General features: G+C 43.1%; 1 protein-coding gene across 2 annotated transcripts in view; it reads right to left on the bottom strand.

The window, feature by feature from the left end:
- Nucleotides 1–17,847, bottom strand: part of flnbl (filamin B, like) — a 95,324-nt gene that overhangs the window by 56,417 nt on the left and 21,060 nt on the right. For both annotated transcript variants that reach the window (XM_071336990.1, XM_071336991.1), the window contains exons 2-7: nt 7,190–7,438; nt 6,936–7,030; nt 5,555–5,702; nt 2,731–2,924; nt 443–605; nt 61–255 (exon numbers count right to left, since the gene is read on the bottom strand). In XM_071336990.1, the coding sequence (XP_071193091.1) occupies nt 61–255; nt 443–605; nt 2,731–2,924; nt 5,555–5,702; nt 6,936–7,030; nt 7,190–7,438 (1,044 nt within the window). The remainder of the gene's footprint in view (nt 1–60; nt 256–442; nt 606–2,730; nt 2,925–5,554; nt 5,703–6,935; nt 7,031–7,189; nt 7,439–17,847) is intronic.

The following is a 17,847-nucleotide window of genomic DNA, read 5'->3' as shown; positions in this document are numbered from 1 at the left end:
TGTATTCAGAAGGTTTAGCTACAACCAATATAATTGATCCAGGCTTAGGTTAGGGTTCACCTGGTCCAATGTTGACAGTAGAAGGACTCTTGGGAATGGCGATGCCTCCGAAGGTGACGGTGATTGTGTGAGGACCTTGCTGGGTGGGCTTGTAGGTACACCTGAACACACTGTCTCCCTTATCCTCCATCACGGCCTCCAACGGTCTGCCCTGAGGATCCTTGATGACAGCCGACACATCTCCCACTCCTGCCCCTAGTTGTGAGGGGAACACAGCAATATTTTAGCCAAAGCACTTAGATTCACTTTCACTTTCATAAATATACAGATCTGGGACCAGTCTACAAAGCGCCAACTTCAAAATGCTAATAAACACAACAAGAAGTTTAACAGCCCAGCGTATGTGGTCAGTTATTATCCTGCTAACAGAAGGAGCACCAACCTGCAGTGTAGACGTCGAAGTAAGTAGGTTTGTTGGCTATGTTTCCAATAGCTTCCAGTCCAGGCCCTTTAGCTGTAACCTTGGTGGGGTCTCCCTGAGCCTTGTCCACGCTCACCTCAAACGGAGACTTGGGGATCTGCTGGCCTGCAAAGAGCACCGTCACCTAGACAAGACCAGACACCGGCCATGTCAGAAATCATGGAAGTGGTATCGAATGCCGTCAAACAGTTTAGACACATTATCAGACAAGCTCCCGGGCAAGTGAAGAACTTGACTCTAGAACTGAATCAAGAGCTTGTCAATATGAAGTGAAAATGCTGTTGTTGGTAGGACTGTGGCAGTCAAATCACAAATAACATCTTCAGGCTTCCACACGGCCGACAAGCCACTGATTCAGACCTTTGGAACATCTACATATTAAAAAGTATAATAAATCCATGATTTATTTTAGACAGGTCTAAAGAAACATGATATGAAGAAAATGTGGTCCATTTCAGAAGAACAGAATACTCTGCGTTGTCCTTATGTTAGGTCCTGATCTGGCTATGCCAAATGTCTGTGGGCGACACTAGTTCATTTAGCAGACTAGATTTGCTTAGAATTCTGTGGCATCATTTTATAGTATGAAGAATACAATTGAACAAAGCTGAATAAAATATTAATATTTTCTCCAAACGATTTGAGGGAGTGCGCACATGTGGCTGTTCTGTGTTGAGGTTAAACAGGTCCTCCTATATGCTTAATTTAGAGTTAATGTAACTTTAGTTTTTCTACAAACGTTGGGCTATATGTTTAAATTTTTAATACATTGTAAGGCTGCATAAAGTTGCTTGAAAAGGCATGATCTCTGCTTTGTTTTTTGCGCAGGCTGGACACACTTCAGTCTCTCATTCACAATTTGACAAGCAGTTGATAATGCCTGGAATTAACCAACTGCATCCCCTTCGCATGTCTGTAATGAAAGCAAAATATTTTATGAAAAATCTAAGCATTTTGCAGCCAGTGGCCATTGTGCCCTTGGGCTGAAAATAATAATCATAATTTCCTTCTCCACATTTAATTTGTCAGCCAACAAGATGAGTAGGCATAACGAAAAGCAAAAGCAGTAGCCTGTCAATCTACTATTCCCCCAAAGGTCTATTCTATACTATTCTGTGCGATAAATAAATATTCCAAAACATAGTCTGACAGTAGCGGGATGCGATAAATTAATACTAGCATTAAAAAAAGAAATCACACAAAATGTGGCTGATGCAATAGATCAGAACGTTCAGCTTAACATGCTGATAATGTGACGAAATAGCTTAACAGTTTAAGCGCAGCAACACGCACATGGTAGGCTATACGCGGGAAAACAACATCAAAAGCAACCTCAAATATGCTTATGCGTGTAAAGCTTTTATAATAAAAAAGTGCATTTATGGTGAAAATGACCTTGCCCAAACTTGAAACTCACTCTGCTTATGTATCCCAGTTTGGCTCTAAACCGCTTGTAAAATGGATTGATGTCCTTAATTTTAAGTTATTTGGTCACTTCAGTTGTGATACAAACCTTATCAAAACATATAGGCCTATGGGGTAAGGATACATGAGGTGTGCGATTATGATTACAATAATAATTCACAAGCGATAGGATAATATCGTCACCCATCAGACTATTCTTGATTCAATAATCTGGTCTTTACTAAATAACATGAGTTAAAATGGATCATTATCATGCGCCTGTTTTGAAACGGGGAAGCGGGAAAACACATATCTATGCACTTAAACAGCAGATGGAGGACAATTTTCATGCCAGACAGGTAGGCTATACTCCTGTTGTAAAGATAAGCAATGTGTTTAATATTAGGAAAGTTGAGAAATAAATAGTAGGCCAAGTCTACTAAAAAAGAGGCTCCCATCAGCTTTCTATAGAGGCCATCACTTTTCTCATGCAATTGCATAGCCTATATAAATGTTGCGCAAGATGAGCTCATGGGCTCTCATGAAGTATTTGATTAGATGTTCCATTACATTTACATTGATGTCAGAGTGATTAGAGGGACAATCGAGTGCTGAGTACCAGGCAGTTAACAAGTTTGGTAGACTACTAATGACCATGTGCAGCAGAGCTTGGAGAAGCCTAATTAACGTGACTAAAATGTGGAATTTGACTGCCTTCATAACTCGTGACCGCTGCTGTGGCGGTAATAGTCACCGCGACAGACTGCATTGTGGGGGAATGGTACATGATCAGTTTGTAGTAAAGCTACATGAATGTTTACAAAAGGGACTTGGCTGTACTGTACCTTGTGATGACCCATAACCTGGGGTATGTAGGTGACACTGAAGGTTTTCTTCCCTTCGTTAGGAACTGCCTTCACCTCTTCTCTGGTTCCTTCTGGGTCCTCCACGTAAACCGTGACCTGTCCCTGACCTGCGCTGAACGCATCCACCGTGAAGATAGCAGGGCGCAACACCCTGTTACCTACTGGCTCCAGACCTGGGAGAGAGAGAACAGACTAAACACACCAGATACTCTACTGTAGAAGATACAGGAGACTGTACTCAATAACAGTCTCTGGAGGTCTGTAGTACTGCAGGTCTTCATCCTTCAGTAACTGATTCAGAATCAGATCAGCTGAGATTCAATGACATTGATTTGGAACGGAGTGCAAATACAGTGTCCGAGAGCAGTGTGTCAGCCAGAAGAGGACTGTCCACTCCTCATAGTCCGGTTCCTCTCCACCCGGCACAGCCAGAAGAGGACTGGCCACTCCTCATAGCCTGGTTCCTCTCTAGGTTTCTTCCTAGGTTTTGGCCTTTCTAGGGAGTTTTTCCTAGCCACCGTGCTTCTACACCTGCATTGCTTGCTGTTTGGGGTTTTAGGCTGGGTTTCTGTACAACACTTTTGAGATATCAGCTGATGTAAGAAGGGCTTTATAAATACATTTGATTTGTGTTCTTTCAAAGACGGCGGTGATGAGATTAAAAGCAACGTGAAATCCAGGACTTGTATTACAACGGAGGTAGCTGGAAGCCAAAGCATGTCGTCTTCAGGGTCCAAGGATTACAGAGACTAGAGGGGTCTGACACTGTAGCATATGGATGGAAAATAGACCGCCGTACTTTCATTCTCCTGTCTGATGACGGCAGGAGGGAAAGTGCTGCTGAACCTATAGCTGGCCTGTGCATTATTGATCAGATGGGGAATGCAGACCATCCTGTCAAGTAACGAATGAACCTGCCATTAAGCAACGGAATTTACAGAGGGACCTCTTTATTGTGTTTCCTTAAGAGGGGAGATCAGCTTTACTATAGCAGATACATTGATAGAAGACAATGTAATTGTCCGCATCATTTCCAAACCCCCCCCCCCCCCCATTTATTTTATATACAGCACCAGTCCAAAGTTGACACCTACTCATTCGAGTTATTTAAAAAAAACTATTTTCTACATTGTAGAATAATAGTGAAGCCATGGAAACTATGAAATAACACATTTGGAATCAGTCTCATTAGTATTTTAAGCTGATCTGATTTTGTACATAATGTCTAATTCAACGAGTCGGCAGCGGGCGGACCAGACCCTAATCCCCGGGACTCGAATAAGGAAATGGCAAGGGGGGGGGGAAAGAAACAGGCAAGCCAGCATCCTGATTATGTGGCGAACAAATAGATCACCATTGCCCTCTGTCCTACTGGCGAAAGTGCAATCACCGGAGAACAGACTGGGCGAACTCCGTTCTAGACTATCCGATCACTGGGTCCTGAAGAACTCATGTCCTGTTTGTCAGAGTCTTTGCTAAACGAGAACATGTTAATACAGCGCTGTTTTTTTTTGCGCATCGTCCAAACCGGATGGCGGACTCAGGTAAGACAAAGGGAGGGGTGTGTCTGTCAACAGCTGGTGATCTAATGTTAAGGAAGTCTCAAGTTTTTACTTGCCTGAGTTAGAATACCTCATGCTTAGCTGGCACTAAGAACACTCAACAAGCGGTATAGACCCATAAGCAAACAAGAAATCGCACATTCAGAGAGTTTCTTGTGGCTGGTGATTTTACCTCATTTACCAGCATGTCACCTGCAACTAGGAGAAGAATAAATAAGTAAAGCTAGATCTTAACACACGGCTATACAATCCTCTCCCCTCACTCCCTTAACCAATACTCAACCCTCCTGCTAACAAACTCTATCCTGGACTTCCTGGCAGGCCACCCCCCCAGGTGGTGCGGGTAGGCAACACCACATCTGCCACGCTGACTCAGACACCATCATCAAGTTTGCTGCCGACGGGTAGGACTGATCACCGACGACAGTGGGCAGCCTATAGGGGTGAGGTCAGAGACCTGGCATTGTGGTGCCAGGACAACAGAGGAGCTGATCGTGGAGTACAGGAAACGGAGGGCCGAGCACACCCCCCATTCACGTCAATGGGGCTGTAGTGGAGCGGGTCGAGAGCTTCAAGTTCCTCAGCGTCCATATCGGTAAGGAATTAACATGGTCCACACACCCAAACAGTTGTGAAGATTTTACTACAACGACGCTTCCCCTTCAGGAGGCTGAAAAGATTTAGAAAGTTCTAGAGCTGCACCTTCTTGACTGGCTGCGTCACCTCTTGGTACGGCAATTGCACTGCCCTTACATCACGGGCGCCGAGCTCCCTGCCATCCAGGACCTCTATAACAGGCGGTGTCAGAGGAAGGCACAAAAAGACGATGACTCCAGCCACCCGAGACATAAACTGTATCCGCTACCGCGTGGCAAGCCATACCAGCGCACCAAATCTGGAAACCAACAGAACCCTGAACAGCTTCTACCCATAAGACTGCTAAACGATGAATGAGGCTGTTGAGGTCAAAAGGGGGGTGCAATGCAATACTAGGGAGGTGTTCTTAATGTTTTGTCGACTCGGTGTAGACCGCTACATGGTGTGTGTTTGGCAGGCACTCAGTATTACTTAAGGTGTGTCATTATTATAAACCTTGGACCTAGTAATGTTGTGCAGTTTTGGAGAAATTATTCTTTGCAATGCCAGGGTTGTGGGTAACATTTCCTCAGGTATCAGACATACTAAAAATTAATGCACTCACTGCACTGAAAGTCACTTTGGATAAAAGTGTGTGACTTTACCTGGTCCATATGCACGGGCCTTCTTGGGGTTGAGTTTGGGTTTGAGGGGTGCGCCAGGCTTCAGTTTGGCTTTTGGGAATTGGGACAGGTAAGTCATCACGGACTGTTCATCCACACTGGGGTCAATGATCTCCTCTGGTGCAATCACCTGAGACAGAAGACAGACACAACCTACAGTACAGACAACTGACAATAACAGATATCCTCTAGACACCACACACACGGCCCTGAGTTTTTGCTGACAACCTATAACTATTGCCGTTCAAGTCACATGGGTCAGGAAAACTGGTCAGCGTCAAATTATCTAATCTACAGATTTCAGTATTCAAACAAAAAGTTTGCTGGTGTTGAGACTGGGTAAAGAGTAAGTCTAGATGTTACTACAATGTTGCCAATATCAGAGACAGACAGCAAGGTGTATACAAAATCTCTGTTGAAAACCAAATGATAGTCTAAAAGTAAATGGGATATATTGTCTTGAGGCTTTTTATAGTGGAGATCAAGTTTATAAATTGCCTGGCTGGGCTGATGAGACAGTGGAATGCGCAGTCAGATGGAACAGAGTAAATAGGTATTTTAACATCATAGCTTTAGCCAGTGGTAACTTGTGGAATAGACACCGGCTGGAAAGTGGATTTAACCAAATCAGCGTCCAGGACTAGACCCACCCATTGTATAAATAATGTTAATAACTTTTGGAACAGTTAGAGTCTCCTGTTTGCAGACATTTAACTTGGGCGTGTTGTATGATTGATTTCAATAAAGCTTTTGCTTGTTTGAATGCTGCACCCACCTGGTAGGTAAATACAGCTGAGAAAAAGAAAAGAAAAGAGACCACTACAAAATTATCTGTTTCTGGTTTTACAATTCATAGTTAAGAGTTGTTAAATGTTTTTTTTTAAAACATTATATTTATTCGATAAACTATAAACTTCCTAAGTTAAATCATTAGTATTGTGTTTTAAATTAATATGAACTTTATTTTCTTTGCATTATTCGAGGTCTGACAACACTGCATCTTTGTTATTTTGACCAGTTGTCATTTTCTGCAAATAAATGCTCTAAATTAAGATATTTTTATTTGGGAAAAATGTTGTCAGTAGTTTATAGATTAAAACAAAAATGTTAATTTAACCCAGACACATACTTATAAATAGTAAAACCAGAAACGGATAATTTTGCAGTGGTGTCTTAATTTTTGTTCAGAGCTGTAGATGGGTAATTTTTCAGCACCATTCAAACTTGGCTCAGAAGGAAACTGCAATAAGGAAAAGCACAGAAGATGCACTGTGTCAAGAACAAATTACAGGGACTACAACGCTCCCTGGTCCAGTTTTACGGGGACTAGAGGGCTCCCTGACACAACCGGTTTTATTCTCACCTGAGGGATGCCCAGCCAGTCATCAGCCAGCTGCATGGCCTCTTGTGCGTTGTCTGAAGGCTTGTTGTCCCACGTCTCCCAGTCAGGACACAGACCTGCAAAAAACATCAATAAAATAAAACGCATGACCAATATCCATATCAAAACCTTATCCTAAACACCTCAACACCCACTCCATAACAAAAAGCACATGAACATCACCACCAGTTAACCTCTAGACATTGTTGTACACACCTTGACCCCCCAGAACCTACCTGGAGCACAGCTATCGACCAAGGCTCCCAGGGCCTTGCCACTCCGCCAGTCTTTGCTGAAGTTGTTGATGGGCAGGTCTGGCACTTTATTCTGGATCCATCCCAGAAGCCTCTGCTTCGGGGTCTTCTTCTCCGCCTCGTCATCCACCTCGTCTTCCCACACCGGCATGGAGATGGAGTAATGGAGGATCAGAGTCCACACCATGCCCAGGATCAGTTTCATGTTCCCATCCACTATGGCCTTCGAGTCTGGAGGGGCGAAACAGATCTAGGATCAGATATTTAGGTTCACATCCACAAACACTATTTACTTTCTGGATGAAGGGAGAAGTAGGAGGAAGACAAAGGACGGAGAAGGGAGGAAGAGGGGTTGAAAACAATGAGGAAGGAGGAGAAAGTCTTGACAATGCCAGTATTTTTCTATTTTCCTTGACAATACAGATCATGACTTCAGAAAGTATGCAAACCCTTTGATCTTCAACTTTGTTGTTTCAGACTGAGTTAACGTATTATTACTGGCCTGAACACAAACCCCATAATGTCAAAGTGAAATTATGTTTTTAAAATAAATACAACATTTCAAAGCTGAAATGTCTTGAGTCAATAAGTACTCAACCCCATTATGGCAAGCCTAAAGTTCAGGAGTAAAAATGTACAAGTCACAACATGCAACAACTCACTGTGTGCAATAGTGTTTATCATGATTTTATGACTACCTCATCTCTGTACCCCACACATACAATTATCTGGAAGGTCCATTAGTCAAGCAGTGTATTTCAAAAAAGGGAGTTTATCCAATGCCTCAAAAAGGGCACCTATTGGAAAAAAGCACATTGAATATCCCTTTGAGCATGGAGAAGTTATGAATCACACATTGGTGTATCAGTACACAAAGTAAAGACGTCCTTCCTAACTCAGTTGCCGGAGAGGAAAAAAACAGCTCAGCGATTTCACCATGAGGCCAATAGTAACTTTAAAACAGAGTTTAATGAATGTGATAGGAGAACTGAGGATGGATCAACAACATTGTAGTTACTCCACAATACTAACCTAAATGACAGAGTAAAGGAGGAAGTCTGTACGGAATACAAATATTCCAAGACCTTTCAACAAATCACTAAATACTGCAAAAAAAAAAAAAAAAGTGGCAAAGCAATTAACACTTTGTCCTGAATACCAAAAGTTGTGTTTGGGGCAAATCCAATCCAACACTGAGTACCCCTCTCCATATTTCCAAACATAGTGGTGGCTGCATCATGTTATGAGTATGCTTGTACTTAAGGAATGGGGAGTTTTTCCAGGATTAAAAATAAACAGTGGAGCTAAGGACAGGAGAAATCCTAAAGGACAATCTGGTTCAGTCTGCTTTCCATCAGACACTGGGAAATGAAGTCACCTTCCAGCAGGACAATAACCTAAAACACAAGGCCAAATCTACACTGGAGTTGCTTATCAAGACGACATAGAATGTTCCTGAGGGGAAGTTACAGATTTGACTTAAATATATATGGCAAGACCTGAAAATGGTTGTCAAGCAATGATCAACCACCAATTTGACAGAGCATGAAGAGGTTTGAAAAGAATAACAGGCATAATGTTGCACAATCCAGGTGTGGAACGCTCAGAGACTTACCCAGAACAATTAATCTACAAAGTATTGACTCAGGGGTGTGAATGCCTAGTGTAAATGCAATATTAATACATTTCATTAACAATACATTAACATTTTTTAAAAATTAAAAAAGTTCACTGTCATTATGGGGTAGTGTGTGTAGATGGTTGAGAATGAGTTAAAATACAGCCTGAATTCATCATGTGGATTACTTCAAGGTGTATGAATTCTTTCTGAAGGCACTGTAAGTGCAACAGTCATGTTTTAATGCCCTGGTTAAGATGACCTTTGTACCAGACAGTAACATAAACACTGCTCTCCCTCTGACCGTACTGGTGAAGTCATCCTGATCAACACAACACCAAACAGCTTCATTTCACTGAGCTCAATAAGAGGATCCCATTAGCTCATCTTTGCGGATGAGGAGGAAACGGTTGACCAGAGTAAGACACATGTAGCTGTACAGCATCAGGTAGAAAATCATCGCTGGTCCACAAGTAGACAGTTGTTAAAAAAACAACAAATGGAACAAAATTAAACGTTTAAAGTTTAGAGAAGAGATTGTGTCTTCAAACGGTTGGGAAATCAGATAGCTGTTGAAATATTGCTCAACAGCTATGTCAAAACAGTTTACAGAACTGATTTATCGTTCAAACAGTGGATGCGTCCTAAATAGCGCCATATGTCCTATATAGTGCACTACTTTTGACTGGAGCCCTACAGGAATAGGGAGCCATTTAGTACAGAACCATTCAATAGGTGTCATCTTCAAGCGCTGCGTAATTCATTATACACATTGAAACACAAGAGACTGCTGCTATAGAGACGGGGGAGAAATGGGTAGTTTGTCAATCTTTCGGTCAGAGCAGAACGTTACCCAACCTGGAGGGGCTGCACCCTGTCCACAACTGCACCCCTCCCGCTGCTTCAAGGTGTGTGTGTGTGTGTGTGTGTGTACACAGTATCAGCCATCTCTGCCAAACATCCTGTCAGCAAGCACATAACAATGGTGTGAGCAGAGGAGTTGAACTCTAACCCACAGCTGACGAGACACACCCTACCAAACACAGCCCAGTGTGTGTTTACTGTGTGTAAAAAATAAAATACATTTGTACAAAATTTACATTTTCTATTTAAACTACATTTTCACATCGTGGTTCGGTTTTAGTTCTCGTGCTTCTTGGCTTTAAGAGTCGTGTGTGGAGCATCATGAACAATTTTCACAACACTATGACTTACATAAAATATGGGGAGTCCCACAGGGTCCAGTCCTGGGCCCATTATTTTTCTCACTATGCTAATTAATAAACAAACAGTACTGGCTTGAACCCTATGGCTTCAGACCAGAGCCCCTTGATTTATACCAAACAGGCAGACAGCTTTGAGAGCACATGGCAGGATGAGAGAACAGACAGGCACTTTCTGAAACTTGGACAGAAATTCACTGGCAGTCTGATAGCAGGGGCTATCCCAGGGTGCATCTGAAATGGCACTCTATATAGAGCACTACTTTAGACCAGGGCCCATAATAGCTGGCCTGGCTCGCAGAGGCTGGTTTGTCATTTCCTTTGAATGTGTTACATTAAGACCTAGACAACCAGCTAAAAGGGGAGTACCTAACACAACCCACAGACAGTTTGACAATCCCCATAGTCTAGTACCGGTTTAGACAGCACAGAGACAGATGACCCAATACACTGCATGGCGAGGAGCTGAGCTAAATTCCAGTTTGTATTGTGATGCATAGGACGGAATCAGCCACGTATTGTGATGCATAGGACGGAATCAGCCACGTATTGTGATGCATAGGACGGAATCAGCCACGTATTGTGATGCATAGGACAAAATCACCCACGTATTGTGATGCATAGGACGGAATCACCCACGTATTGTGATGCATAGGACGGAATCACCCACGTATTGTGATGCATAGGACGGAATCACCCACGTATTGTGATGCATAGGACGGAATCACCCACGTATTGTGATGCATAGGAAGGAATCATCCACGTATTGTAATGCATAGGACCGAATCATCCATGACCAGCCATGTACCACACTGCGGCTAAGAGCTCACTACAATATGAACGTGTAGATGGACTCTGTTGCTCTGAGGCAGAAACCCACCATGTGTCAGCATAAACACTAAACAGATTATCTTTAAAAACCGCAACAGATAAGTGTAGTATCTTATCATACATGCCAATAAAACTTTGACAAGCTCAACTGAAATGTAGTTTTGCGAGACAGTCATTCTGTAAGAGCCTGACGGACAGCAGCAGACTGGGGAAAGCGGTTTATTCTGCAGGATCACTGTGTGTGTAGCATAGTTTAGGAATAACATTGTCCCTATGGAATGTAGCCATTTAACTCGACTGGTCCTTCTGACACGATTCTGTTTTAAAAATTACAATGTAAAGCACAGCGGTTACTAACTAAACTTTTATTCTACAGATTGCCGTCTCATCACTGAAGTACATAAGACGGTGAACACTTCCCTGGGAGCAACCAACATGTCTGTCTCAGAGCCGTGTTGTGTCGGTCTGTGTAGAGTTACCCTGTCATAGACTTTGGTGGGTGGAAAGAGGCCATCACCATGGTGACGCCATTGTACCACAAGGAAGGAGAGAGAGATGTATAGACATTTGAAATGTCTGTATTCTTTCGGAACTTGAGTAATGTTTACTGTTGTTTTTCACTTTAGTTTACTTCACTTGCCAATACAGCCCACCCTTGCCAATACAGCCCCCCCCCCCCCCATGCCAATACAGCCCATTTGTGTTGAAATTGAGGGTGAGAGCGAGAAAGAGGCAGAGAGCCTATTCTTGTGAAACCAGGAGACCATTCTTCCCAAAGAGTGAGGTTAGTCTATATACTGTGTGTCGTGCATACTGACAGACTGCCTCTCGTCCAACAGGACAAATGCTAGTTATATATAGTTTACCTTTATTTAACTAGGCAAGTCGGTTAAGAACAAATTCTTATTTACAATGACGGCCTAGGAACAGTGGGTTAACTACGTTGTTCAGGGGCAGAACGACAGATTTTTTATCTTGTCAGCTTGGGGATTCGATCTTGCAAGCTTCCGGTTACTAGTACAACGCTCTAACCACCTGGCTACCTGCCACCCCTGGGTGAGTAAACGAGGAATAACCCTGGTCACTATTTGGATAGTTCAGGTATGACCATATGTTGATAAGCAACGGCTTGCTGAGGTTAATGTTCGTAAATCTGTAGACAAATCAGTAGTGTTAAACTAAAATACGGAGTTGACACTACAACACCATGACACCATGACATATCCCATTAGAAGTACTGTTGTTACCATGTCTGGGGAATCCTCTGCTGTTCCTAACAGCTACAGTGATGAACAAACAGTATGTTACTACCAGAGGCCTGCTCTAGCTGGACTGTCGTCAGCCTCGACTGTCCACCTAGAACAAGGATGTCAAACTCAATTCTTGGAGGGGTGTGAGAGCTGAGTACCTAACGAATCAATAACATTCATTTGATTAATCAGCCCCCCCCCCCTCCCCCAGTAATTGAGTTTCACAGCCCTAACCTAGCAGTTCTGAGGCTGGGAAAGCTCCAAGCTATTCACGGTCCCTCAGAGGGAATGACTCACTTAACCTTACTTTCACCTGGAAAGACCCTGCAGGCCAAACACCTCTTTAGAGAGGGCAGGACTAAGTCATAGCCTCACTGTCTGAGGCACTGCTGGAGGAAGAGGAGAGCGCCAGAGAGGACAAGGGAACTGACCTGACAGGCAGAAGGGAGACATACTCCAAACAGCCATAACTCTGGCCCTCTGAACTGCTATGTGTGTGAGTCCTAGAATCACAATGAACCCAGTCCCTGATCCCCAGCCAGCCCAGAGAGGGGAAGGGAAGAGGGGACGAGGGTTAGGGGTCTGCCTGGTAGACATGGCTTCCCCAGAGGATGTAGGGGGACTAGAGAGTGTTAGTCAGGACACAACATCACCCTTACCAGCTCTGGTGTAACTGATAACCACCTCGTCTATGAATACTGAAAGTCATGTATACCGACAGAGGGGACGATAGAGGAAGATATTTAATCATTTAAATGTGTACATTTAGCAACGCTAAAGACCATGTCTCTAGACATTTGAGCTGTTGGCAGTCATTGGGACTGCTCATGAATTAAACACTTATTACTCTGCCACGTTTAACAAGTCATGCCCCGCTCCGTCCTAGACTTCTCCTAAATAAGTCAAATTTATTGAACACTTGAATTTGTTTTGTAGTGTTTTTACACATAGCTTCCAGTAACAAACTAATGAAAATTGTGTTACTTAAAATAAATACACACCACAGCGGTCTATAAGGCACAGCATCTCAGTGCGAGAGGCTTTACTACAGACCTTGGTTCGATTCCAGGCTGTATCACAACCGGCCGTGAATGGGAGTGCCATAGGGCAGTGCACAATTGGACCAGCGTTGCCCAGGGTAGGCCATCATTGTAAATAAGATTGACTTGCCTAGTTAAGTTAAGAACAGTTAAATTAAAGTTTAAGACCTTCATAAACCCACCCAAATGATCATTTTAGCAACAGCAAAAATCAATATATTAGTTATGACTGCAAAATTCTAACGACTGCTCATTAGCTTAAAGGGGCAGTCCAACACCCAGCTGTAAAATTAAAGGGATAGTCAGAGATTCTATGTACCCAGTCCGATGCCATTTAAGTATCTGCGTGAAGTTAAGGAAGTCGCTAACTATCGTTAGCGCAACATCCAGCCATTGCACCAAAGATAGTTAGCAATGGTTTACAAATATCAACCGTCAACTTCCTTCTAACGGTAAGTGAAAGCAAAGGGCTTAATTGCCAAAATCTCACACTATCCCTTTAAAACAGCCTCCAGAACCAGGGAGAGAAAAGGAAACAATGTCTTTGGATTCAGCAGAACATGTAACTTGCTAGAACAAATCAGTTCCATTGTTTCATTCTGGTTCAGCTAAATCCTGTCCTTTTCTCACCCCAGCCAGCCAGCCAGGTGTACAGGATAAGGCCAGGGAAGAACAGGAGAACAGAACCACTGACTAGTTTGGACTTGAGTGTCAGTCGTAAATCTAGAGAAGTAACTAGGGTGCAGTCGGCATCCAGCAGGAGAAAAAGGTACTTGGTGCACCACTAGAAAATGTGGAATTGAACGTCCAAAGAGTGAAGCTTTTAGATAATATAATATGACCTGTAGTAGATGACTGGCTGAAGACCTCCACCCATATAAAATACATAGACCCAGTATGGTATGTAGGATCCAATCAGGTCTTTGAACACTGGTCTTCAGTGCGAAAACATCCAACCCAGACCATCAGTTTGATAGTGTGTCCCAGGAGCAGACAACACATCTGGAAATCACCTTTAGGAGGTGAATGCTACAGGCCCACGTCCAAACAACGATATAGACCTTTAAATCAAGAGTCTCCTACTCCGCTGAGTGGAAGGGAACTCAAACCACAGGAAGGAAAACATTTGCCTTACGGCGGGGCCAGGCTGTTCACAAGTGATATTTAGCTCAACAGGAGTGCATGTCTAAATCAAATAAATTGTAAATAACATTGACTTAACATACCGTACACACAACAAAAAAAAAAAGTATTGTTTCATCAATTTAATCCACTTTAAAAAAGGTTTTTCACTTTGTAAAAATAGGTCAGTTCACAAACAGCCCCATCTAACACCTCTGTCCTTACACCAACAGGCTTTAAGCTTCATGAATGGACTTGAAATAAACACCACTTTAGATTTGTCATGTACAACCCTTAGATTCCAAACACCACTTTACGTTCCAAATTCCATCACACATAATTCCAAACCAAATAAACGTTTGAAGGTTTTTTTTTGGAAGCTGCTTATTTCTTCCCCCCAGTTCCTATGGAGACCAAACAAAACACTCCTAGACAACATACATACTACAGAAGAAGGGGGAGAAGGGGGGGGAGGGAGCTGTAACAATGACTGTCTTATAAATAGTGTTTCTTCAGTTCAGGAAACATTCCAAGGACAGGAAGTGTGACTAAGATCGTGCCACAATAAAATCTGCAGACATTACTTTATTACCCTACATAACACGGACGACATTAACTGATGTTACATGACAAGGTTCATTCATATATAGGCACAATATTAGCCAGGAAATAAAAATGTGAAATCCTGAAGTCTCATCCAGACATGCCGACTGTCTGGCGCGTCAGAGTATACGGAGGATGTGAGTGAAACGTTGCAGAAAGCATAACTCGTTAACAGTAACAATAGTGAGTTACAAAACCTAACGTTGCATGGTAAAAATGGTCTTTCATACATCTATGAAACATTGGAGAGACTATTTTTTTTTACAGTGTATGTCTATAAAGCATCGTAGAAAGCCTAACTCGTCAACAGTCAAAATGGACTGACATAGGAATGTCTGCATCTGATTTGTGCACCCTGAAAAACATTTCGTTTTAACTGACCGTTTCCCATTCTGGTTCACACCACAGCGGGACAATCTGGTTCCCGTCTGATGATGTCATGGTGAGTTAAGTTGCTGGATGCACCTGCAGTCGGTAAACAGGATGCAACCTAACGCTGTGCCAACTTAACAAATACAACCACTGACTACATGAGACGATAAATAAGAGCTTAGACTAAGCTGGACTTGTGTAAAGTCTCAATGTATTCCTTCAATATGGTAGTTAATACAAGCAGCTTTTATCATCTTACAGCTCGCACGAATTCATATTTTCTGATATTAAGCTGTATTAAGCCGAGTAATACATAGGAAGGGATTGAGAGGATTCGAGACATGTGACCAAGATGCAACCAGCAGGCAGTCCTGTAGTGAGGTACTGGCAGATCCTGCATCCGCACCCAGAAACATTAGTCTGCGCTAGCGAAGCAGTCCTGTAGCTTAGCATCAACTTTGTCAATACTGAGCCCGTCACTGGTACTTCGGTTTGTGATTCTTTGCAGACAGGAAGCAGGAGGATGGAGTCATGGTCTGATTTGCTTCAAGGCGAGGTAGGGCCTTGTATACATTTCTAGAGTAAAAGTTGTCCAGTATTAGCGCCTAGTGGTGCATGAGACATGTTGCTAAAAAGGATTTGTCCCCACTTTAAAGTCTCCGACAGCTATAAAAGCTGCCTCTGGGTGAACATCGTTTACGGCCCTGTACAGCTCGTTGAGTGCAAATTCTCGTTTTGTGGTGGGATGTAGACAGGCGTGATGATTACAGATAATGTCTTGTATCTACCAGGAGTTTCTCAATGGGACGACATGTCTGGTGATTATGCAGGCCATGGTAGAACTGGGACATTTTTCAGATTCCAGGAATTGTGTACAGAAACACAAGGTGATGAATGAATGGCACGACAATATGCCTCAGGATCTCATCCCGGTATCGCTGTGCATTCAAAAATAGCCATCGATAAAAAGCAATTGTGTTCGTTGTTTGTAGTTTATGCCTGCCCATACCATAACCCCACCATGGGGCACTCTGTTCACAAGGTTGAAATCAGCAAACCACTCGCCTACATGACGCCATACGCGCCGTCTGCCCGGTACAGTTGACAATGGGATTAATCCACAAAGAACACTTTTGCGTGCCAGTGGCCATCGAAGGTAAACATTTGCACACTGAAGTCAGTTCCGACACCAAACTGCAGTCAGGTCAAGACCCTGGTGAAGACAACGAGCTTCCCTGAGAGGGTTTGACAGTTTGAAGAAATTCTTCAGTTATCCAAACCCAGTGTCATACGCTGTCCGGGTGGTCTCAGACGATCCCTCGGGTGAAACCGGGTGGGGAGGTCCTGGGTTGGTATGGTTACACGTGGTCTGCGGTTGTGAGGCGGGTTTTATGTACTGCTAAATTCTGAAATGTTTGAGGCGGTTTATGGTAGAAAAATGAACATTCAATTCTGGCAACAAGCCAATGGCACGCTCTCTCTCAACATAGGTCTTTACACAAAATGACAAATATGCTTTTTGTGCATTTAGAACATTCCAGGGATCTTTTTTCAGCTCATGAAACATGGGACCACCACTGAACAAAAACACAAACGCAACATGTAAAGTGTAGTTAGGTGAGCAGAAGCTCAAGACTTCCTGAAGCAGAGGACCAGTTGTTTAAAGAGGCACACACCCCTCTGGTTTTGTAAGTCCGCTGTTCATTTTACGACTTTTCACATCCCGTTGGTAGGAAGCTCTTGAACGGAGCTCCCACATCTTGCTCTCCAGTGCCTGGACATTTGCCAATAACAAAACATCAATCTTAAATCAAAAACAGGGGGTGCCGGACAATTTCCCTTTGCGTCAGTCTAAGAACTCCAGCCCTTCTACCGCATCTTCGCTTGCGGCACTTGGGTAGGCCAAAATGGAGTAGGGTCCAGTGTAAACAAGGGAAGAGCTGAGTTGAAGTAGGAGCCAAAATTAGGTTGAGGTTAGTAGCTGTTGATTCATAGTTCAAAAGTACTTGAAGGTCATAAGTGATAATGGTGTGAGCTTTAAATAATAAAAAAAAATAAAGACAGGATAAAAGTCAAAATAGCAAAGTCAGGTTGAAGCATGTTAGAGGTCTGTCGGCACCATCTTTCCTGCTCTAGTATCCACCAAGACCCAGAGAGAGGTAGACACTCCAAACGCTCAAACAGAAAAGCTGTTGGTACTCGAGGAATCTCTGGTTTCTGTACGCGGAGTGGTGAATGTACATGTCAGAGAAGACAGGGCTGTGTGAGTATGTGGTAGACCATGCTCCTCTCAATGGGGTACCAGATTCCAAACAGGTTTCTGTGAACCACACAGAGGCCTTTGTTTGTCCTCTCTGTGTGTGTGTGTGTGTGAGAAAGACACACCCTTTCCCAGGACACCTGTTGACCCTACCATTAGGCTTGGGCGGGAATACTGGGGTTTCGGAAAAAGACATGGAATGATTTTTCAGTAGCGTCAAAACGATTGTGTTTTTCAAGAAATGTTTAAGTTAAATACTTGTGCAATACGTTAGACGAAGCAGATTGCGTTCATGTCACATTATCACCGTAATACTCCAGA

Source organism: Salvelinus alpinus, chromosome 12 (genome assembly GCF_045679555.1).
Source record: "Salvelinus alpinus chromosome 12, SLU_Salpinus.1, whole genome shotgun sequence".
Lineage (NCBI taxonomy): Eukaryota > Metazoa > Chordata > Actinopteri > Salmoniformes > Salmonidae > Salvelinus > Salvelinus alpinus.
This window is presented reverse-complemented; position numbering and strand designations above follow the sequence as displayed.